The sequence below is a fragment of the Thunnus thynnus genome, chromosome 24 (assembly GCF_963924715.1).
Source record: "Thunnus thynnus chromosome 24, fThuThy2.1, whole genome shotgun sequence".
NCBI lineage: Eukaryota > Metazoa > Chordata > Actinopteri > Scombriformes > Scombridae > Thunnus > Thunnus thynnus.
Window position 1 is genome coordinate 14517976 of NC_089540.1, and position 24740 is coordinate 14542715.

General features: G+C 38.9%; 1 protein-coding gene across 3 annotated transcripts in view; it reads left to right on the forward strand.

Moving 5' to 3' along the window:
* Window positions 1-21834, forward strand: part of LOC137177084 (fibronectin type III domain-containing protein 4-like) — a 60981-nt gene extending 39147 nt beyond the window's left edge. For all 3 annotated transcript variants that reach the window (XM_067583203.1, XM_067583201.1, XM_067583200.1), the window contains 6 exons: window positions 5615-5730; window positions 12482-12583; window positions 17240-17342; window positions 18204-18293; window positions 18488-18654; window positions 20397-21834. In XM_067583203.1, coding sequence (XP_067439304.1) covers window positions 5671-5730; window positions 12482-12583; window positions 17240-17342; window positions 18204-18293; window positions 18488-18654; window positions 20397-20438 — 564 coding nt within the window. In that variant the 5' untranslated portion in view covers window positions 5615-5670 and the 3' untranslated portion in view covers window positions 20439-21834. The remainder of the gene's footprint in view (window positions 1-5614; window positions 5731-12481; window positions 12584-17239; window positions 17343-18203; window positions 18294-18487; window positions 18655-20396) is intronic.
* The last annotated feature ends 2906 nt before the right edge of the window (window positions 21835-24740 follow it).

The following is a 24740-nucleotide window of genomic DNA, read 5'->3' on the forward strand; positions in this document are numbered from 1 at the left end:
CAGTTTCCTGTTTCAGAATGACATGCCCCCGTGCACACAGCAGTCCATAGAGAAAACCGGCCTGCAGAACCCTGACATAACTGGGATGAACTAGAACATCAGGCCTAATTGTCAACCTCACTAAAAGTGTGTTTTTTGACAGAATGTAAAGCAAAGTTTCGCTTTGTAATACTGGAAGCCCCTTGTGTTTAAAAAAAAAAAAGCTTCGTTAAAGGATCCAGAAAGTCCAGTTTCAGTGACAGATCCGAGTGTCAAAACACTGCACAGCGGTTTATAATAATGATGCAAGATTTTTAAACTCTGGGAAGTTATCAGTAATTTTATCTTTCGCTGTGATGATCACAGACCACAGCAAGTTTCATCCCAGCCTCCATCCGCCTTCTGAGCTCCTAAACTGGGTCTAGCTGGGTAACTAGACTGTCTATTGCACAGTAAATGGAAAGTATGAAATAACTTTATGACCTTTCAGATTTGAACACATCTTTTAATTATGAGAGCCATTCAAATACTGCCCCTTAACTGGACTTATTTATGCTGCTTTTATCTGTTTTTATGACTGATTCTCTTGTTTGGTTGTGTGCACTGGTACTCACTTCACAAAAGAAGTTTCTAACAGGAAAATAAAGTTGTTTGAACTGAATAAACTGTAGAAATACACTGTTCATCTTACAAAGAAATCTACTATCTGGTCACTGTAGCGCCTTGCCAGATGAAATCACAACAGGTGGTTAAATTTGGTCTGAATGCTGCCTTATTTATGTGAATTTGACCTTTGGACTGTTAGTGCAGTCTGTGTTTATTAGCCTTAAACAGCCAAATACCCTTCAGATTGTAAAGATGTTAGCCGTAGTTGGCTAGCAACCAATGCATCGCGTGTGTGTGATTTGACTGATGTCAGCACTCATCTGGAAGTCCACATCTCTCTGTAGAAGTTCAGAAAACCAAAAGAGTGCATTTTCAGCTCGCATGGTTGCATATTTACTTCAGTCTGCACCACACAGAGCAAGTTTGCATCTGCTTGAGTCCACTCGCATCTTTCCATTGACATTATAAGCCTCTAAAATTCGCCTGGAGGCAGCCAAGTTTGCAAAATCTTGCAGAATAGTCTTACCATAGAGGGAAGCTGTTACAGCAGCATTTCGGTGGCTGTATGTCCATGTAGTGCCATGATTAATCACAGAAAATGGTTCAGAAATGGAAAACATCATCCATAAACATCAGGTTATGTTAAGTTAATTTCTCAGAATCAAAGAACAAGAGCACAGTGGCTAATAGACCAGAATGCTTTCGAGCCACAGGACAAAGGTTTGCTTGACACAAATGTTGCCTTTTCTCAACTGGAAAAAAACTCCCACTTCCTTGTTCTTGCTATGCTTTAATTCACTCCTCCTACACATGGTTGATGCAACAGGTTTATAATCCTCCCCTGTGAGCTGTCAGGTGGGATTCTGGGAAATGTAGGAAATCACTAACTGAAGCAGACAAGGCAGATTGAAGCAACTGTATGCACTCACTCCCATAGATTGATAATCCTTTTGTATTTTCTCCTTTAATGATTCTGAAGCAGTTTTGGCAGGCTGGGCAGCGTGTGCTGCAGGGAGCAGAGGGAGGCTGGCTTGCATAATGAGCTGTTAGCCTGAGATAGTACTTGACATTCATGGTCATACTCCACTGAGCCTGACTGGATGCTTTTGGTTGAGGCTGATTTTTTTTTTAATCTGCCACACAATATTTGGAGAGTTGGTGTCAGTGCTGCTGCCTCCAGCAGCCTGGGAATGAGCTGCTGTGTTCTTTGTTTTTACAGTGAAGCAGAGGTGATGCTGCTGTCATTTTTGTGTTGGTTGTCACTGCTCCAACAAGGAGGCGTTGGATTCAGATGTACAGACAATCAATAGAGTATCAAACCAGAAAAAACAACACTATGAAGCTGTGGCAGCTGAAGACAAATACGTTTGAATAAAATGGTTTAAAATGTGTTTTTGCTAAGACGTTTGTATATACTGTATATATCCTTGACTCATGTCTTATCTGCTCATAATTGTAATTGTCAGAAAGAAGCAAGCTCAGCTAACTAGCTTCCATTTTTCCAAGTGGAATACAAATGAACAGTCATTACAATTAGCTGAATGTTATAAAGGAGTGATTCCCGGTCAGGGCTACTCGTACTGCAGCGGTACTTCTGGGGGAACATTGACAGACTGTAGAGGAGCACAATTCATCTGGAAAAATAGAAATTACATTTTGATTAGAAAAAATATCCACATATTAAGTCAGCTGGAACACCCAGCAGCCTGTTGCACCAAGTGTGTGTAAATTCAAACTTAGCCTAGTTATAAAAGCAATTATTACCAAATTGTGATTTCCTTACATTACACATGCCAGTCGGGTAGGTGTAAATCATAAAATGTCACAGAATTATACTCACTGATAGTAACCAGCAGTTTTTCTGCCTCACAGCATCATTTCTTCATTAATTGCTGACATTTTGCAACACATGAATCCAGTAGTAATTTATTGATATTATATTTCAGTATCGATCTAGCTGACTACGATGTGCTACGATGCCAAGTAGCTCATGCCAGCCAGAAAGCTAACGCGCAGTAACCATGACGATGGAATCTTTGATCGTTGATTGGCCGCTTGCTTTAGTTATGACTTTACATCCAAACTAGTGAAGTTACGCCCCAAGTGGTGCAACCTATTTAGCTGATTTACACCCTAATTTAGCTGGTAGAAGCCAGTGCAGAACACTATGTGCTGATTAACAATTAGCTAAAATGAATGGATAAATGGTTGAAATATATTAGATGCGGAAATGTATCAGATTAATGGTTGCTGAAATTAGTTAAAAGTGATGGATAAATAGTTGAAATTCAAGTGTTTAAAAGGGGGAAAAACCAGCAGTGCATCAGTATTTTTATAGCCTGCTATAACGTGCTTCAGATGGAAGTTGACAGCTCATCTCCCTTAGCAACGCCTGCCTCACCCTGCTGCCACGGGAAACGCCCATCCAGAGGCCTGAAGCATCACTATTAACATAAATATGGCAAAAAAAAAAAGGAAAAAAAAATATGCACAATTGGTCATTATAGCATCATTATAATTTATTTTTCTCAACAAAAAGTGTGGAGAATTCAGTCTTTATGCCCTAATTGGCCTTTTTTCCTTCTGATGATGTTTTTTTTTTTTTTTTTTTAAACCACACACAAACGCTCACAGAAGGACACACACACACATCCAGCAGTGTCAGGTATTAATTGCTCTCTGCAGTCAGAGAAATTGATGAGAAATGTGGGAGTGCTATTCTTGTCCTGCACTAAAGAAGAAGAAGTTGAAGTGGATGAACTGAAGTCATCAATATACTCTGACTCGCAGTAAAAATCCAGTTATTGATTCCATTAATGTTATATCATCACCAGGAGTGAAGTCATGGAAGGATGCCTGCTCATCTCTTCCTTCCTTTCTTCCTTCCTTTCTTTTTCTTCTGTCACTTTTTAAGATTACTTTGTCTCTTTTTTTCTCTTTCAGTCACTTTTTGTTGTTCTTTCTTGGTTTGTCTTTCTTTTTTCTGTCTCATTTTCTGTCTTTGTCTTTCTTTTTCCTTGTATTTTGTTGTCTTTCTTTCTTTCTTTCTTTCTTCTTGTCTTTCTTACATCTTCCTGTCCCTTTGTTGTTTTTGTTTTTTTGTCTTTCTTTCTGTATTTCTTTTCTTTATTTATGTCTTTCTTTGGCTTTCTATTTTTTTTGGTACTTCTCGTCTTTCTTTCTTTCTTTCATCATGTTTTTCTTCCTTTTTGTTTGTCTTTTTTCTGTCTCATTTCATCTATCGTTATGTCTTTGTCTCTCTTTTTGTATTTTTTAAATGTTTTTCTTTCTCTTATTTTGTCCTTCTTTCAGTCACTTTTTGTCTTTTTTCTGTCTTTCCGACCAGTTTTGTCTTTCTTTTTCTCTGTCGTTCTTACAGCTTTCTGTCCCTTTTTGTTTTTTTGCACGTTTTTTATGTCTTGTTTTGTTTTTACATCAAATCCCCTCTTTCTGTGTTTCTTTGTTCCTTTGTTTGTTTCTTTATTGTTTCTTTCTTCATTTCTTTCTTTTCTTCCTCACTTCCTGCCTTCCCTTTTCCAGTCTTTCCATCCTTCCTTCCTTACTTCCTTCCTTCCTTCCTTAATGTTCCTGCTGTTTTCCTCACAGAAAAACAAATATCAGTTTTCTCTCTTATTTACCTTCTCTTTCCCTCTTTCTAAGTGAAGGTTGCAGCTTTTACTGGTGATTTACTGATATAAAAAAATCTCACACTCTCTTAGAGAACACTTTACATTTCCCATCACTTTTAACCTGCCTCCAGAGAATCATTAATATCAGCCTTGAAGTGTGTAAGTACAGTATGTGTGAGTGTGTGTGTGTGTGTTTCTCTTCTCTCGTACATGATCATACATTTACATTTGAGCCATTTAACCGACACTTTAATCCAAAACGACTGACAGCGACAGAGGAAATGTAGCGTCATCATCGCCGGTGTCTTCCTCAAGGACAAGTTTATGGAAACTCGCACTGATAAGAACACATGTGGACATGATGGAGTATCTGTGTGGCTGTTTGTTTATGCATTCAGGACGTCCAACTAGGAGGACTGGAGGAGATTTTCATATTGCCAAGAAAACACCAGTTTTTCCTCACTCAGATGCAGAAAAAATCCACTATTGAAGGAGTAGTTTAACATTTATAACGCTTCACTTTCTTGCTGTAAGTCAGATGAGAAGATTGATACTCCTCCACCATTGTATGGTAAATACTGGATGTGGATGCTGACAGTAGCCAGGTAGCTTAGCTTAGCACAAAGACTGGGAACAAGTGGAAAGAGCTAGCCTGTCCAAAGGTAACAATATCCACCTATCAGCACCTCTAAAGATCATTAATTGACACTTTATGTCTTAATTGTTTATCTCAACAAAAACCAAAGTAAAAAAACATCAAGTTATGGTTTTACTGGAGATATTTGCCAGACTGTTTCTTGGGTGAAGCGATGTGCTGAAGTCTTGTCATCACCATGGACGTGGCTGCTCCCTCCTAAATCCCCCACATCCGTTAATCTTGCCAAGAAAGTGAATAAGCACTTTTCCCAAACCTGTCGAACTAGTCCTTTAATCTCAAGTAAATCATTAAATTAGGGCAATGTTTCTTCTTGTCCTTTTTACTGTCTGGCCACTTGAAGTGAGCAGTAATTTGTTCTTGAGGTGTAAAACAACTGTTAAAACGGGCCAAAACTCATGAAAACCACCCCTGAGTTTCCCCTTAAAAATGAAGGCATTTTAAGGTATAAATTAAGGGGGGGTTCATGGTTTTTGCACCATTTTAATGGGTCTGAATGGGAGCAAATCCCTGCAGCCAGGATCCCAACTGTGGTAGGAAATAATGTTTGGGTGTCCACATACTTTTGACCACAGTCTACATGTCCGAAATTCAATCAAATTAGCATCTCCCTTTGAAATACTTTTTCTTTACTGCAGCAGAACAGTTATGCTCTGCAAACCAGACGTGCAAAAAGTGTTTGTTGGTCATTGACTGTCCCTAACAAGTGATATATGTGTGTGTGTGTGTGTTTGTGTTTTAACAGCTGTGCCAGCCGCCCCAGTGAACGTATCGGTGACCCAACTGAGGGCGCATTCGGCCATGGTGACCTGGAACGTCCCTCAGGGAGACACTGTCATTGGATACGCCATCTCACAGCAGGTACAGTACAGTAGCCCTTGTACCATCACCGTATGTGTGCGTCTGTGTATGTGTGTGAATATTTACCATATATGAGATTGCACGGCAACTGAGCTTAAAGATGGATTTTAAAAAAATTGGTTTAATCCTCAGAAAGCTTGAAAACTAATTGGTCAAACTCCTTTATTAAACTCAGCCAATCTGCCTCACATCACATTTACCCTGATCTAACCCTTCCTGCCTCTGCGCTCTCATTTGGTTTAATGCCAACTAATTTAGCAAGGATACAAATTGAAGGGATATAAATTATGAATTGAAAGCCCGGAAAACTTGGACCGCTGCCATGCACAGGGCTAGAAAACAGCTGTCTCAAAGTTGAATTATGTATCTTTTTGTGATCGTCTTTATCTCCTGAGGAGTGGATTGTGTTTTTCTTTGTGCCTCCTGCTGTCATCCGCAGGGGTTTTTAAAACGCTGCGTCATTCGTGAGGCCAGCAAGGCCGTCTGCATTTCGCTCCAGGATACTTTGAATCACGGGGGCGTTGAACGTGTCTCTTTAAAAAGTTTGGAAATGTCAGGTGGGATTCAATCATAAACATATAAATTGTTAAAAAGCTTGTTAATGTCAGCCTCGGCTGCTGGTTGACGTAGGTGCCTTTTTGAGACAATAATAAAAAACAAATCTGCTGATTACAAAAGTTTAAAGCCAGAAGAAGACCTGAAAGTATCCAATTAGCAAGAAAGAGCAGAAAGTTATTGGTAACGGAAATGAAATAATTGAAATGTAGTTCTTGAAAAATATGTGGAAACTGTGTAAAACACCAGTAGTCCCAAACTTTTTTAGTCAGTGGTGTTCACTCTGTGGAAATGTGTTCACTCTCACAATTGGCTTTAAATCAGATGTTATTTAGCTCTATTAATTATATAAAACAATAATGTTTTCATACAATTGAAATGTCAGTGTTTTGGTTGGATTGGTCAAGTTTGCATTCAACTTTAACTAACAGAAGCTGGATGTTTTTTTATCTGACACATTTGAGCTATTTCAACTATTTATTACCTTTATCTAACTATTTCAACTGTTTATCTTTCAATTAAACTATCTATTTACCATTACTATTACCATTTATCCATTACTTTTAGCTTATTATTTCAACCACTTATGTTTAGTTATCTATTTTAACCATCTATCCATTACTTGGAGCTAATTATTTCACTTCTCTGCTCTCACCTGTTAATTAGTTTTCACTCGCTTGCAATCACAGCTCATACTGTAGCGTTACAGCTGACTAATGAATGGATATTTTTTTCTAGTCAATATATAATACTCTATTTTCAAGGTTGGTTGAGCTACTCTACAGTGTTTCCATGTGCCCCCTGTCAACTGCAGAAGTTGCCCCTACAAACAGCCCTGGTTGGGAATCATTGTAAAAGACACATTACATTTAAACCTGCAGTGCAGAACTTTTACATATGAATGTAGGTCCATTACATTCAAGCCCTTGCCAAATGAGCTCACACAATGATGATTAAGCCTATCGCTGCCATATAAATCTCTCTGTATTTCACAGTATATAGAGGTTCAGTGTGTAAGATTTAATAGCATCTGGCGGTGAGGTTGCAGATTGCAACCAGCTGAATACCCCTCCTCATCATCCTCCCCTTCCAAGCATGTAGGAGAACCTACAGTGGCTGTTAAACTTGCGAAAAACACGTAATGCCCTCTGTAGAGCCCGTGTTTGGTTTGTCCATTCTGGGCTACTGTAGAAACATGGCAGTGCAACATGGCGACCTCCGTGGAAGGGGACCCGCTCCCTGAAAACACAACGATTCTTATTTCAGGTAATTATGCACTAATTAAAACAGTGCTGGTCGCATGAATGCATACAGAGACTTCTGCTGGCCAAGTTGCTAACTTCTGGTTAGCTCTCTGCTAACTTGAATGGGAATAAAATTAATTTAGCGTGCGGCTCTTCTAGACTTTCCAAATGTTGGACTGAATGGATCAAATTCTGATAGTGAAAGTCATTTCGCGGGGGTTGTGTCACGCTCAAAACAATTTATCCACCGTTTTACAGCTGCAAAGTAGGAAGGGAGTAGGCTACAGTGGAGCCTATGACGTAAGCCCATGTCGACAGTGTTGTTGTAGTTACTCTCACTGCCTGAAGGGGGAGACAAAAGTCCCGCAGCTCTAAGTCTGCTCGTATATCAACCAATTTTCTTCGTCTCACATCTCCTGAAACTCAGGCAGCTAACTCAGCTCGGCTCATTCTAATCAGGTTCTACCACCCACAGTTTGGCAAAAGCAGAATCAGACATTAGCTGAGCTCTGAGTGGGAGGCATCTCCATTAGTGGAAATTATTTGGCCGGAACTCGTCTCACAGGAGGAACATCCGCGTTGGTGCCAAACATCTCTGTATTTTTTTATTTTTTTTAAAGTCACCTCATGTCTGACTCAGAATCCATCAACCTTGTGGCATTTTCAAGAAAACACAGCATGGGGATGTAAAACATCTCCTGCCATAACCTCAGAAAGCACTTATGTAAGAACCTTACTCAAATATTAATAGGGGAGGTGATGGGAGCAGGTAGATGCAGCAGATATAGATGCAAGAGGTTTTATCTACTTAGGTCTTTTTTTCCTACTGTTGTTAGTCATCAAAAGTTGCTTTGAATAAAGGTTTAAAAGGTACAAATGGGAAAAACATCTCAGTTATATAAAAGTCTGCTGTACTCTGTCAATCAAGCATATCTTCAGATTGATTCTCAGAGACAAAAAGTTCTGCTTTTAAGGAGTAAAAAACAAGCAACAATGTCAGTCTTTGGGTTTGATTTGGACCCACATACTGTACTGACTGCTTTAGGAGATTATTTCATATACAGTATCTTTCCTTAACAAGCTGAGCCTTCTGTGTGTGAAGGAGAAACAGGACGAGTGAATCTGCTCAGACAAAGAGTTGCTTCATTCAACTGAAGTTGTTCCAAATCCCAGAGCTCTCCGGCTGCTGAGATTCACACAGCAACAACACTTTCAAACTCACACACACACACACAGTTGAAGTAACCTAATTTGAGATTGTATCTGAGAGGTTCAAACTCCTAATAATGGTTATTTTGATTCTTGAATCCCAAACCATCACAAACACAAGGTTAATTGGTGATTAGTAGACGTATGTGGGTGGACATTGATTGAATAAATCCATGCTGGGCCTCCAGATAGTGTCTATTGTAAGTTCAGGCGTGTTCTGATGTCTCTTAACAAGTAACAAGAAGAAAACTGTCTTGTCAGCCTGTGACAACAGAGGAGAGGTTTGTTTATCTGCGGCGCTTCACTACTGAAATGCATAAGGCTGTGGGCTTCTTTCTCGACCTTAAAGTAGTTATATAACCAAACGTTGTCTTCACCTGTTGACACCAGAAGATCCATTTTACTTCGGGTTACCTAGATCAGGACATCAGTTTGTCTCAACTCAACCATAACAGCGATATATCTCTTCGACTGAAAAGAAAGCTCTGGCTGAAATTCTTTTTTTTTTTTTTCCATGTCAGGCCATGCTGATCTTATCTGTGCAGAAAGAGGCACGAGATCTTGCACAGGCTCGCTGCAAAACCTTTCATTTAACAAGTATTCCTTTCATGTCTGGTCTCCTATTCCTTTTTTTTTTTTTTTTTTTTTAAAGAACTTGAAAATATTTGCAGCCGTGGTAAAATAATTTAATTGCCTCATTATAATTTGGCTTCCTGGGACACTTTTCATCGCTGAAAATGCAATAAATTTCAATCCTATTTGCAAACGGTACAGCCTTTTTACATGAATAAGGAATTTTAGGCTTTATGTCGTTTTCTTGCTTTAGTGAGCATTTTTCAAATTTAGTGGATTTGGAGTATCTGCTGAGTCACTGGCATTGATAAACAACCCTTTTAACCCCTCTAAAGATATGGTTTTTTATGGTTATTTAGTGCCATAAGACAATAAAACCGTCCTCACTGACCCGTCGCTTCCTGAGAAACAGAAGACACCACTTTGACTCTGCTCTCTGATCCAGACATCTGGACAGCCTCGAGCATCCTGCCAGCCCTCCATTTATTGACTTTTCCTCAGCTTTTAGCACTTTGCAGCCACATTTACTTGCTGGGAAACTTGTGTTCTCATTCTAAACTAGACTTTAACACCCACCACTGAAAGTAGACTACTTCAGAGAATCACAGTTTGTGAAGATAATTAGTGTTCTTAGCAAGCGGTCGATAACCCTTTTACATTTAAATGTCACAAAAACAGAAGACATTATTGTGGATTTTAGAAAGTCTTCTTTTTAAATTGGTCCAACATTCAGCTGGTGGGTATTTAGAAGAACATTTTTACAATTATTGATTGGAAAGAAAAAAGTTTTACTCATCTGTCTTACAATTTTGCTTCATTGCCAAGTATGATATGATGTCGTAAATGAGAATACAGGCTCATATATTTGGTCAAATTTGTGAGATCATTTAGATAATTCCGCTCTCTGACTTATAAATGGGTCCAGATTTGTCCCTGCTGTTAATTTTACAATCGAGATTTTCCCAGGGCTGCCAAGTTTTGACTTCAGCTGGGAGTGAGATTTGTTCCCGGGATGGCGGGGATACTTATTCTTGTTCATAATAAAGTGACCATTATTCGTGGTAAATTGACCCACTACACTCCAGATATTACACATATTTTTCTTCACAACATATTATAAGAAGGAAGTCTCTCCCATCATCCAACACTCCCCACTTTAGTCTCTGAGGTCTTTCCAAATAGAAGTAAATAAATCATCAGCTCCACTGGATACCATAGACTGTATAAATTAATGGACTTAGCTACTGTGGCGTCACTCTCTGTTTGGTGGACTCCCATTTTGAAGCCTTGAGTTTGGCATTTTGACCGTCATCATCTTGGTATTTTGGACGAGAAGTGACCAGATTTGCATGAGAGTGTGGAGCTGGGGAGGAGCACCCCAGGGTCCAACTACAGCACCTCAGGCTCTGCCGCGGTAGTGATTTGTCAATCACAACGTAGCCACGCCCTAAAACATCCCTGCTTTATTGTCTATTTTACTCTAAATGGGACTATAATTTACAAAATGAACATCATGCTGCATTGAAGAAAACTTGAGACAATAAACTCATTAGGAAAGTGTTTACTGAGGTAATGAATCAAGTGAGAAGTAGGATCATTTTCTCACAGACTTCCACACAATTGGACTTCTTTTGCAACACATGGAGTCGCCCCCTGCAGGCCATTAGAAAGAATGCAGGTTTAAGACTCTTCCGCATTGGCTACCCGCTTAGTGCGTTCTCAGACAATCTGTGAAAAGTGCTGCCTTAAACTTGAACTTGGAAAAAAAAAACTGCTGTTCCGTCGCTTAAAAATGAGAAATTTCACATTTGAAGAAGCAAAGATGAAACATTAGCGTTAGAAAAGGCATGTGTGGCGTGAGATCTGTGTCAGTTGCATGAGTCTGACGGTCAAAGCGTGAGACTTGGCAGCTCTGTTTTCCTCATTTTGTCTTGAAATATGTCCTGATTCTTGACACCTGACAACTCTGCATTTAACCTCAACTCTCTGCAGCGTTTCAGTGTCTCATTGTTTTGGTTTCCTGGCTCACTTTACTTGGTTCATTCGTTTCATACTGTAGCATCGTCGTCGGCTGCAATAGGCAGCTGTTTCAGTCAAAAAACCCACTTTACCAGCAACAAATCACAGACAAAGTCAGCGACTACTGTTTAGTAGCTAAAGATATTTCCTCCATGAGTTGGTGTAGACCAAAACAGAGCTAAAAGGAACTCCAAATGAATACTATTATCTGCTGAATGTGTAAATAAACAACAGCCTTATCAACTTAAACGGTGATAATATGTCAGTGTTTTGTTCGTAGCTTGTTTCTGCTGCCCTCAAGGCCAAAAAATCTGTTATTGCAGGTTTTATTTGCCCCTCTATGATTACTTTTAGTTATAGAAGTTTTAATGAATCTGATTTTTGCCTAGTGTGATGTCCAAAATAAGATTATAGGCTTGTGGTTTTGTCAGAGTATTACATATGCAGTAAGCTTTCTGACCTGTAAACAACACAGCTAAAACCATCCTGGACTGCTCTGACTATTCTCCACGCAGTTACATCAGCAGGAAGTCTGCAGATAAAAGTGAAAGGATTTGAAGGTGATATTTGTATACATTCTGTCTTAAAAGCTGCACCAGCAGCAGCTCTCTCTACATGTGTTCTTCTGTTTCTTCCAAATGATGATTGCTCGTGTTACCTTGCCTGCAGACCTAATTTCCCCAGTGGGACAAAAGGGGTTTGAGCTGAATTTATATGAGGTGAAGCTGCTTGTTACTGTAGGGTTTGCAACATCTGTCTTGCAGTTGTGAAATAATAATCAGTCAATTGAACAATTATAGTGTTAAATGAGGCTTAATAATGTGGTGGGTAGTTCGGATGTCTTATATATAGGCCTGAATTTTACCTTTTTTAAGTCTTCGAGCACGACATCCTGCCCCTACATCTCCCAGGGTGTCATATTACCTGGCAACCAAACTAAATGATCAGTCCCCAAGACTGAATTTAAATTCTCTTCATTTACATGCTAAGTGTGTGCATGGGTGTGCATATTCATCTGTTTGTATTGCTTTGTGCGAGTGCAAATGTGTGTGTGTGTGTGTCTGCATTCCCTCAAGCGAAGGTGCTCCTGTATGCAAGCGTCCACCAGATGGCACGTGTCCGTCTTGTATTTGCACGTGTCTTCTCTCCAGAGACAGGACGGCCTGATGCAGCGCTCCATCCGCGAGGTGAACACATCCAGCCGCTGGTGTGTGCTGTGGGACCTGGACGAGGACACACACTACAGCGTCCAGGTGAGACACACACACACACACACACACACACACACACTTTCATATGCTCTCTTCAAAAAGCTGCGTCACTGCTTCTAGTTTGGGTTGATTTCTGGTCGTATTTAAACACATTTTGAGTAACTACATTGGCTTTAATTTCAGTAAATAGCAGATTTATTGATATATCATTTCATAAAGGATTTATAAGTTAACTGTTAATAAATTATTCATATTGCTTGTACATTTAATTCTGACTATTACTAATACGTCTACAGACAGGATTCTCACTTTGTAAAAACTCTTGAGCTATAAAGTCAAATGTAAATTTTAATCTTTAATAAAACATAATACCAGTATTTTAATAAGTTGTTAATAAACTGATTTTGGTCCAGATGCTCTGCAGCTATTTTCCTGAGGGTTTGTGTTTAAACAGTCTTCTGCAGGAGTCGAAGAGGCTAAAAAGACAAAGTCATGCTGAAACATGCTAATTGTAATGCATGGGGGAAACCTGTGGGATTTGATTTCACAATCTGGTAATCTAGACTTGATTTATTAACCATTAAAGAAAACTATTAGATACAACTTTGAAATCCAAGCTTGACTTATTAGAAAGGGTTTTTCTCATCATTCAACATGTTATAGAGTCCAGTTCATGGATGGACATGAAACTCTCCTCAATGAATAATGAGTACAAAAGATTAGCAACTGCATCAGAAAATATTTGATTCTTTGGTAAAAAAAAGTTGAACGTACAAACCTGTGAATATAAACATTTCGAGGTAGCAGTTAAACACGACTCCCGAGGTGCATTTCAGCAAGAAACACTCATTCACTAACTTAAAATTCAGTTACGTGTGGAGGCAAAGGGTTACGCTGCTGAGAAAACTAATATTACATTTCGCAGCTTAAATCAATTTACTTTTGGATTGTGGGTCAGTTTTGGATGAACTCGGCAACTGTGGCGCCACGTTCTGTTTCCAACTGCAACAGGAAGTGTTTTGAATTCATTACAGCTCTGATTTGCACCTCTGACCTTCTTCTCCATAGCAACAGAGGACAATTAATGTGCATAATCTGATTCCTCAGAAACAAAGTTGAAATAATTAAATCTTTGATTACTCTAATACAGTAGTGTGGAAATGTTGATTTGTTTTGCGCTATTAAAAGTTGCAAATCAAGACTTTTCTCATCTGTAATTTGCTGTTTCTGACCTGAGAAGCAGAACATCAGATTCTCATAAGAGAAAAAAAAACTCAATTTGTTGAAAAGTCACCTGTTATCTCAAGCAAGCCTTGAAAAAAAAGGAAGGAAATGATCCCTTCCTCTGCAAAGGAAAGCAAGCTCTGCAGAGCATATTCTGTTTCACAATGAAGGCAAAACTGAGATAAAGAGAAGCTTATTAATACCGAGTTTTAATACAAAAAAGACCCTTGATCAGAAGAGTTTTCAACACCAGTGCAAATGAGATACTTACTGAAAGCTTTCTGCAGACATCTGATACAGGAACTTCTAAGTGATTATTTCTCTTCACCCCAAAATGATAAATTGCACTTTCAAAATGAGCTTTTATTCTTATTAACCTTCTCTCAGTATCTAATTAATATCAACACACACCAGTAATGCTTCCTTAACGGCATATCTATTAGATATCACATCTCAAATGACCTTAAATCAAAAGTCAGCACAAACTCCAGCTTCTCTCTGAGAGAGGAGTATCTAATGTGACTCCATTATCATGACTCTATTAAACTTTTTATAATCCATTAGACCGACAGACTCGTACAGATTGTCATTCAGCCGGAGGACTCGGTTAAATGTGCTCGTCAGCAGGCAGATGTCCCGCAGAAGTGTCATTGAGCAAAACACGAAAGCCTCGCCAGCTCCAGCGGGGACGACTTTTGATCTCTTGACCTCCCTGTAGAGGAGAGGGAAAGTTTAAAGAGAGTCTTCCTGTGGGGATTAGTGAGGAGTTTTATTATCATCCAGAGTACTTGATGTTTTGCTCAAGGACAGTTCGCAGAGATCAAACTTGCAACTTTCTAATTACAGTAGATAAGTCTTTCTAAAGGACACTTGGACTTTCTTCGTGATGAAATTCTAATTAACTTCTCTAGTGTTACTCATTTCCCATAATGACTTGCAACAACCTCCACAGAAAACTTGCTGCATTCAACCTCTGGGTTCAGCGTGTCGGTGGGGACGGAGATGTCTGCAGCACAGTGAGACGTGTCCATGTGTGAGACCTTTAGAGGGGCAGGTGCTCGGACATAGAACAAGATGTCAAAAATCCAAACACCAATATAACTTACAGCATCACCTGTTGAATTATAGCAACCAATATTCAACCCGCATCTTACTATATCATACTGTGATTCGCTCTCTGTCGTGTGTGTGTGTGTGTGTGTGTTTGTGTGTCCTGTTGGCACCTATTAAACATCACACAGCTAAAGGCATCATCCTCCGCAGGCCGGACGACGCACACTGAGAGCGGCAACAGTGTAGATCATAATCTATGAGGACTGAGGTTTTGTTATCGTGAAGCTAAATGAATGTCAGGATTAACCCGAGGCTTTTTCATCTGAAGGTCTCAGTTTATAATGTTTGACTGGACGTCATATAAAACAACTTACTTTCAAAAACAAAAAAACAACCTCTGAGTGGTGAAAATGCTGCTCCTTTAAAGACATATTGTCTCTAAACAAAGAATATGTTTATGATATGGTGACAATCTCCAGAGCGAAACATGTAGCTCCTCAAATCCCATAATTACAATTTTAAAAAAAACTACAACATACAAAAACTGGGATGGAGAATCTTTAAAGGAGAGTTCAAGAGTAGTGCAAGAGACAGTTAGAGAAAACCTCACAGCTATAAAGTCTTTATCTTAAAAGAAACTGCACATAGCTGCCATTTCATAATTTATTTCAATTAAGATCATTGTTTCTGCAAAAGTAATAAAACATCTTAGATCTGTATTTGACAGCTCCGATCAGCACAGTGGAAGAATATTTATAAATGCTTGGACACCATTTGTCGTATTTCAGAACATGTTTTGGCTTAAATACCTTTATTGGATGTTTTAATTGTTCTAACATGGAGATGTTACTAAATAAAGACTCAACTTTAAAGACTTTTATATACATTTTTCCCACCAAGAAGGAAACAAAATGAATTGTGTTTATTTCCCACTGGATTTTTTTTCCTGATATATACAGTCCTTCGCTGCTACTTCTACCTCTAGTCAGCACATCTTCAAGGTTTAAAACAATAAGAAACATCTACTGAGCTGCAATGTGTCATTTTTTAGTTGTTTCCAAACATGCTTTATGTCAGAAATGTGAAAATAATCTTTCTATTTCATTAAGATCCGGTTACTGAGGTCAACAACAGCTGAAGAAAACATCATGTTAACGGAGTTGTTGTGTAGTGTTAGTACCTGTGTTAAAACATCTGTAAGTCCTTTTATAGCAGGTTTGAATCTTGTGCTTTGACTTTTGTTTGTGTCCTTTAGTTTCCATTTGGATAACAGATTGTGCTTTCAAATGTATTTACCAGAGCAGTAATTCATCTACATGCAGGTTATAAGTTAGACCTCAGGCTGCCTCTGTGTGTTTCTCTTTACTCCTTCAACTGTTTCTTTAAATCTTGAGTCAGTTGCACCTTCTTCCTTCTTTAAACCAGTTCTGTTGTTTTTCTTTCAACACCATTAAATTACATCCTGCAATTCTTCCTCACTTCTGTCTCCTCTCTCCTGATTTCTTCACTCACTCTGAAAATGTAAAAGCTTTCCTTTAATAAATCTGACAGAGCATGAAGCACAACTTTGACTTCTATGGTATAATTACAGTAATTGTGGACAAACGACACACAGTGGAAACACATCAGCAGTCAAGTTATCAAACTATCAAGCTGCGTTAACACTAATGTAAAACAGCAGCACTGGACGGTTAAAACAACACTAACGTCAATTTATAAAACTTTCACTTCACTGAAGAGCTTTTCTAGCTGCTTACTGTGTTGTATTTTGTCTAACAGATTATTATTTGATGCTGCACGTCAGTTAATGTCATATATGATCCTCTGATTCATTCGTCTGTCTAGTCTGCCCGCTAGCTTCAGTGTGGAGGGTTTGTTTGTTTTAAACACCAGCGTGGGTGGGCGATGGTTTGTTGGTCGTTCTGCGTTAACGCAAAGTAGAAGGTGCTCGGACATCCTCAGCCTCCCCTTCTTCTGCATGTGCCTGCATATAAAGTGGCAAGAAATATCTCAGCGTTCTGTTTTAGTGAGAAAGCACCAAATTGCTCCATAATAAAATATTTTTGGGTAGATTTTCATTTTCGCATGTTGCTGAAAATGTCCCAAAGAAGGCCCCCAAATGTGTTCTCTCTCTTATCTCTCATGCTTTCAGTCTGCTTCTACATTTACTATTCATCCTCCAGTGATCATACAGGATCCCGGCCAAAAAGCAAAGCACCATTTGCTTGCTAAATATACTCTTGTGAGCCAGTTTCTTATCATCGTTACATAACGTCATCCTCCGTTTTGTCTGTAGCTGTAAAGAATCCAATTCTGTGGCTGTATGAGGTGATATGACTCTATCTTAGCTTCAGTATTTCCTTAAAAATATGAGGAGCACTGCTGACTTTCCTCTAAAGAATTATTTTTCTTTTCTTTTAGGTGCAGTCCGTCGGGCCGCATGGCGACAGTCAGCCCAGCCGCGCCGTCCACTTCAGGACTCTGGAGAGAAGTGACCATTATCCTGCCGGAGTCCTGGACCACCGTAACTAACATACATATTTTTGGGGGGATGGAATAAATTTCCTGTTCAACACATTTTGAAAAATATACACTTATAAATAACATTCTGTAACAACAAAACCTACAGTGTATCATGTAAAAAAGTACATTTTTAAAAGGAAAAAGCAAGAAAAGTAAAATAAAAATGAATAAGGGGATAGAATACACAACACAACAACTACGCCTCCACTGACTAATTTGACTGGTTGAATTTTTAAAAATGACACAAATGATTTCAACACATTTAAATCATAAGTCTGGTAATATTCTATATTTTTCTTATTGTCAGAAAATCCCATGAAAACACAAAAAATGACTGGATCCACTAACAAGTATTGTCTGTGCATCCAAAGACTGATACAGTATATTTTATTCTGCTGCGAATACTCATTGAAGTGACAAATGTGGATTCATCCGCCGCTGAAAATAGTCCCCAACAAATGCACTAGTTCCTCCTGTTTTTTGTAACTTTTGTTACAAACGATGGTGCCCAGCTCTTTTAGAGGATTACTGGGCTTTTAAAAAAACATAGATTGTTGACCTGTTTTTAAAGATTTACATGCTATGACAGGCTAAGATGTTGTTTTTTTTGCCTTTTAATGGGTTTTGTTGACATAAATTAATGTTGTTGATAAAAATATAGAATATCAGCACTCTTACCTGTTAATAAAACATTAATTATTGATAAAATAATGACAAAAATTGCTATTTTCCCACCAAAATAGCTTTTCCGAGGAGTAGTCTTTCACCTAAAGACATAAAAATACCAACACTGTATGTATGTAAATCTGCATCTCGTCTTGTTTGCCTTGTTGATGATGTTTTGCTGTGTTTGTGTCCTCAGATGAACCAGCTATGGAGGGTCTGGGCATGACTCCTCACCTACAGACAGGAGAGCTGCTCATTATCACCACTGTGCTGCTGCTGTGGGCAGGTCAGGCTGGACGTGTGTGTGTGTGTGTTTTATGTGTTTGCATGTGTGGGTGTGTGTATAGTAGGTGTGTAGACGAGGATGTATCATGGCTGAAAATATGTGTGATCAGAAGACAATCTTTTGCTTTTGTTTCATGTGTTTTATTTATTTTGCGTCCTCCTGTTCAACCTTTTAATCGCCTTCTCCCACCGCAGCCGTCATCGCCCTGTTCTGCCGACAGTATGACATCATCAAAGACAACGACTCCAACAGCACCAAGGACAAGGCAAAGAGGCAGCTGGTCCGCGCCACTTCCTCCTACTACAACGCTTCCGCCCGCAGCTCACCCATCTACCACAACGGAGCCGTACGCAGCAGCAGGGTGACTCATTTACTCTCTGACCCCTGAACTCCCTTTTTTTTAAAAAAAAAACCAACTTCTTCCTCCTCTTCTTCTTCTTCTTCTTCATGGCTTTCATTTTGTTGCAGCACTTCTCTATTATGCATGATCAGTCTTGGCTGCCAGGAATATTTTGTTTCCTCTGAAGAGCCCTTTGCAGTTGCATCAGAGATCTCCTAGCAACCAGGGCTGCTGCCATCATGGCTAAATATAAAACAACCAGGCTGGAAACAGAGAGCTATAGCTGCAAACGCTTGTTGGGTTGCTGCCGGAGATGCAGGCAGCGATACGCTCAGGCAGCAGTCTGACAGGGTAGATGTGTTTCTATATATAAGCTGATGTGACGATAAACTGCGCTTTGAGGAGAGGTGGATTCACCTGAAAGCAGCAGGTGCATTAAAGCAGGGTCACTAGCTTTTATGCTTTTAAGCACTTTCTTCCTCAAATACACTTCTGCATGTCTGATAAGGTACACAGAGAGTGAGGTCATGGCGGCTGTGAAGCTTCTTTAACTGCAATTCACTGTTTCTTTCATCGGTCTTCCTGACGAAATTTCAGAGGTTTATTTTAACGAGCGTCCACTACGACGTTTGCCAGTAGATATTGAAGTTTTCTTGATTTTAACGAAGGTAAACAAGCTGCTGCAGACGATTTAAAAACCAGGATGTTTGTCTACAGATTCAAAACCAATGAAATGCAAAGTCAGTGCTTACAGTTCGGTAGCATCCAGCAGACTTCAATTATCAATTAATCCATCAGTTATTTTCTTGATTAATCATTTTCTGTTCACCATGCTAGAATGTAAGATGAAGTATTTCAATAATTAACTCACATTAGAGATGCTGGAACCAGATATGACTTAGTTGTTAATCAGTTATTACAATTATTGCAGATAAATCAATGTATTGGGTAATAACTTCACTTCTGATCTACTCAGCTGCAACTGAGACAAGAAATTCTGAAGCCTTTAATGTCTTGTTTCCCTTATTATATTTGTTCCGTATCAGCTTGTTCCAACTCTTCAAAAAGCTTTATGTGATTCATACTGAGGGAAAATTTCTATTTTTATTTTTTATAGCTGCACAGATGTCTCGTGCATCGTTTTTGATCATTTCTCTCAAATCTCAGCTTGATATATTTGATATCTTTGGAAACTTTGGGCTTGAATTTGAAATGAAGTTCTGTGGGTTTGACTCTAAATATAATAGATACATGATGATATATGTGGTGCGTTTTAATGAAACAAATGTTTCCGGTGCAGATTCAGAGCCAGATAAGTTAAAAAACAACAACATTAGAACAAGATGTGCCAAACATGATTCATTTGTGTGTCTGGTTGTCTCAACAGCAGGTTTTTATTTCATCCTCCCGACAGTTTTCTCTTTCAGGGGAGTTATTTTTCTCTAGTTTTGAACATTTCTCAGCCAAAACACAACCCAAACTTAAAGCAATTAAGTGAGAAACTCAGCTGAAACCTGAGCCGAACCCGTTGGGAGCAGTTCGATCTGTGCTTTAAATGTCAAGCATGCACACACGGGTCGAACGGCTCATTGATTTGTTATTAAATCTTTGATAGGCATCACATATCGAGTACATAAAGGCACGTTGCAGTGCTTGTGAACGTACGCTGCGGTTTGTGAGTCACGCTCATGTATGTTACCCTCCGTCTCTGTTTATGAGTCATGTGTTTATGCTTCTCTCCTCTCTCTCTCTCTCTCTCTCAGCTTCACAGAGCCTCCTCGTCCATCAGCATCATTAGAGTTTGAGGGACGTTGGTTTGGGTTTTTCTTTTTTTTTTTTTTTGAGAACTCAGCAGGAACTTTGCAGCACAGGACGGGAGACGCCGACATGCCCTGATTCACCGGAGTGGGATTATCATGACAAATGGAGAATTTATAGACCTGGCTGAGAGTCTTAATTTATTGTAAAATATGGGCAAAGTAAGAGGCACTCCATGCAGATGTGGAGGAAATGGAGGACTACTGCTCTCTAGTGGAAGAAGACTAAAACATCATGGAAACAGCTGTACACTGGCCTCTTGTGGTGTCATACCATTGCAGCTTTTTAGAGCCTGAATGAGCTGATGCGAACTCAGAAGAGTCTAGTGCAAGAAGACGCATTTCGAACTGCAACCAAACGCATTTCCTGTTTCTCCAAAACAAAAAAAACAAAACAAAAAAACCAAACAAAAAAAACTCACACATTTTCTCTGATGTCAAAGACTAAATTGTGAATATTTGCCAGCATGTCGGCCGACTGTGTGCCACCTCAAATGAATTGTCATTTCAACAGGTCTGTGTTTGACACATGCAACGAGATGAGATGTTGATATTTAGCTTTTTATGAGTACAGAATCATGTCACCTTTTAGTTAAACATGTGAATGCAAGAGTGTGTGTGTGTGTGTGTGTGTGTGTTTGATTACATTCAAAGCATCTAAAATTAACTCTTTATTGCAATTCAAACATTTGAACTCACCTGTATGTTTCATCTTATAAATAATTAGTAGTATTAACTTCTAAAAGAGTGTATTATATGTACAGTAAATGGGCTATGTACATAAATTAAAGGTATTAGTAATTTAAATGTAATTTAGACAAATATTTGAATGTATGGGATGATGGTGTTGGAGGATGGGAGCATACCGATTGTACACAGTAAATTTTCATAATCATTTGAATTAAATGAACTCATATTTTACCATTGAGTCTATGTAGTTAGATGAGTTTTTCAGGTCAATTTCAAATGATCAGTTGACTAAATGTCATCAATTGTTGCAAATTGACTATTTAATACTAGTTCAGTCTATTTACAACTTGATTATTTTTAGTTTATTGGCTGACTCTGACATTAGCACATAAAATACAGCTGTAAATGTTGTTTAACCTGTTGTTAGGACATATAAAGGTGACCTTGGATTATCAATGACTATGTTTACAAGGGGATAATGTTTTTATCTGCTGCACCAGGCAACGTTTGCCAACATAAAGCAAAAAGTGGGGCTACATTACACAAGATCCACCTCCCTTATCCACTTTATACAACGTACATCTACATCTACAGCTTGTATTTCTTGTTCTGTCAAACGTAATTTTGTCGATTTTACAGGATCTCGCTAATACCTACGATCATCTAAGTTGTAATAAACCGGAATCATCCTTTACATTGCTGCCAGAATTCATGTTGAAACCTAAACGAGCACGTCTCCTCCGCTGCTCGGTTCTTCTTTCACAGATATCCTGAAACTGCAACAATCAATGCTTCCTGAATGAGACGTCAGCTCTTCCCCCTCACACCAGTCTCGCTGCGCTGCAGGTCAAAGTTCAGCTGGATTCCGCTTGAAGCGAGGTGGACGAGGCGCAACAGGAAGTGAATGCATGTCCACCCCCTTCTTCTATAAATGAATGAGGTGTAAAATCAATCTGAGCCAGGAAAAGGAGGTTTGCTTATATAAGTTATATGATTTATGGGGATTTGTAATTAATCTAATGCAGCTTCAAACTTAAGATGCTAGAAAGACAAAATTAATTCAGGATGGACTAAGAAGAGGGATGGCTGCGTTAACTATAGTGATATTTTTTATAAAGAAACAGTTGAAAGATGATGTTTTAATGTATCATTTTGACACTTTATGGTCATTTTCATGCCAAAGAACCAATATCTTGGTTTAGATAAGCCTCTAAAAGACATTTCAGATTATTAAGGCACCAGACAACTCTTCATTTAAAGCTTCTCTGATGTGTGAAGAAAGGAGTGGGTGTTTCTGGTATTTGCTATTTGGATCACTTGCAACATAAAGTGCAGTTTTTTTTTACCCTGTGAGTGACATTTTTCTGGTTTTGGAGAATTTTCTCAATGTGAAATACAATTAAGATTTTTGGCCTCCTGCATCAAAATTTAGTGTCATCCAAGATTTTCATAGTAGGAAAATATTAAGTTTTATCAGGTCCAGTACATCAGTGCTCATGAAAATATCAGTCTAACCCCTTATTGTCATTAATATCATAATATTCTGCTCACATTCTTAAAGTTATAATTCCATGCCAGTCACTGAATCAGATTAAACGAGATCTCTGACTGAGATTTCCTCTGAGACGTGCATTACTCAAAAAACTGTAAAATTTGTATTTTTCAGTTATTTTGGATCATCTGCTTTTCTTCATATTACATCAATTTTGCAGGTAAACTAACACTGATATTTCCTGCAACTCTGTTTTCCCCACTTAACTATAAACAAGTAAAGAAAATAAAAATGTGGAAGTACTATTACAGCCCCAACAAGTGTAATAACAACAGTCGGACACAAATGTGCATGTGTGTGCGTACGTGCATAGGTGCGTGTGTGTGTATTGACATTAATATTTGTGTGTAATATCTGCGCACACATATGGAAGCAACTGTTCCATTTCAGTAAGGAGACTATCTCTCCACAAACAACCATTAATATTAAAGGAATATTGCTGCCAGAAATGCAATAATTAGCCTTTTTTTTAATACGACTATAATACAACTTATAATGTTGTACAGAAATGTTTCAGCTTTTGACCATGATGACTACAGCCAGTAAAAAAAACATGGATTTAATTTTGGACAACAGATGGCGCCTGAACTCTATCAGATGCAGCTTTGTAAGCTGGAGAAATAAAGTGGTGCATGCGTGTGTGTGCATGAATTGTGTCCAATATTTGGATGTTCGACATGCTGTATGTGAAGAAAATGGTGTTGACAGTGTTTGTCCATTTATTTAAAACATGCATACTTTTCTTCTCCTTTCTTCAAATAAAAAACAAAACCAATTTTAAAGGAATAGTTCTAAATTTTGGGGAATTTGCTCACTTGCCTGCTGCCCCGGATAGTGACAAAATCCACCAATCAGCACCTCTAAAGCTCACTAATTAACACATTATGATCATTTATTAATCTGCAAAAATCGAAGTGTAGAAATGCCAATTTACCATTTTATTGTGGGGTTTATGCAGATGTTGTTACATTTAGAGCCAGCCTAGTTGGACAAGTACATTTCTCAAATGTCATAGTAGTCCATAGTAGACTACACATGGTGAGTTTGAAGGAAGGTTCTTATAGTTTTTACACTAAATATTTTTATATTTTATTGTTTTTCACCCAAAAATATAATAAAGACATTTAGTATGTGAGGAAGGCCTTGAAACAGCATTTTGGGGAGATAAAAGAAATATCTGTCAGCTTCCAGCACCTGCTCATGTATTAACATATGTGTAAGACGACAGGTTGGTCAGCAGGAAAACATATGAGCAACAAAGCTTTCAGATTCTGCCACTGAGGAATGCATATATTTCATTTGAATAGAGGCAAATGTCAGCTTTCACCCCACACTGAACATGAGTCGCAGCTTTAAGGCTTCCTGGGTCAGAGGTCACAGGAAGGACTTCCAGATCAGACACTGCAGGCGCTCCTTGACCTTCAGACTTGAAAGCAAAAATATTCTCCTGCTATATTTTGTCTTTGTTTTTGGCCTCAGTCCCAGCCTTCCCTTCTTTCTTTCCTTTCTTTTGAGCAGGAAAACAAAAGACAGGAAGGGAAGATGGAGGAATCTTTAGCGAGGGGTGAGGTAAAGGGCAGGTCACCCTCGCCGACAGACTGAAATATCACAGCTTGCCCGGGGCCTGTCATCGTCTTTGATACTCTAAGGGAATTTGTGACAAGTCAGGAGTAATATTGAGGGAACGAGGGCCAACGGCTGCCAGCAAGAAGCCACCAGGGAGAAAGATCGATCAAGTGCTTTTGACTGAATCATTGACTGTGGGTAAATCCTCTTCTTTAATGTTGTGCAGTCAAATTTCCTTCGAAAGGAGTCTGGGCCTCCCTTTCCTGCAGGTGCTGGAGGATCTCATTCAGAGTTAATGAGATTCTAATCCGACGTATATAACAGCACCCTCCACAGTGACATTTAAAGAAGTCGTTAAGTGGTGATGGGTGAGAACGAGGAGCTTGAGACACAGTGCTACGGAAAATGTGTCTTTGCTTTTTGTCCGCATGTTCTATACAAGTACTGGACAGTATTATGAGTACAGACATGGGTACCCTGAT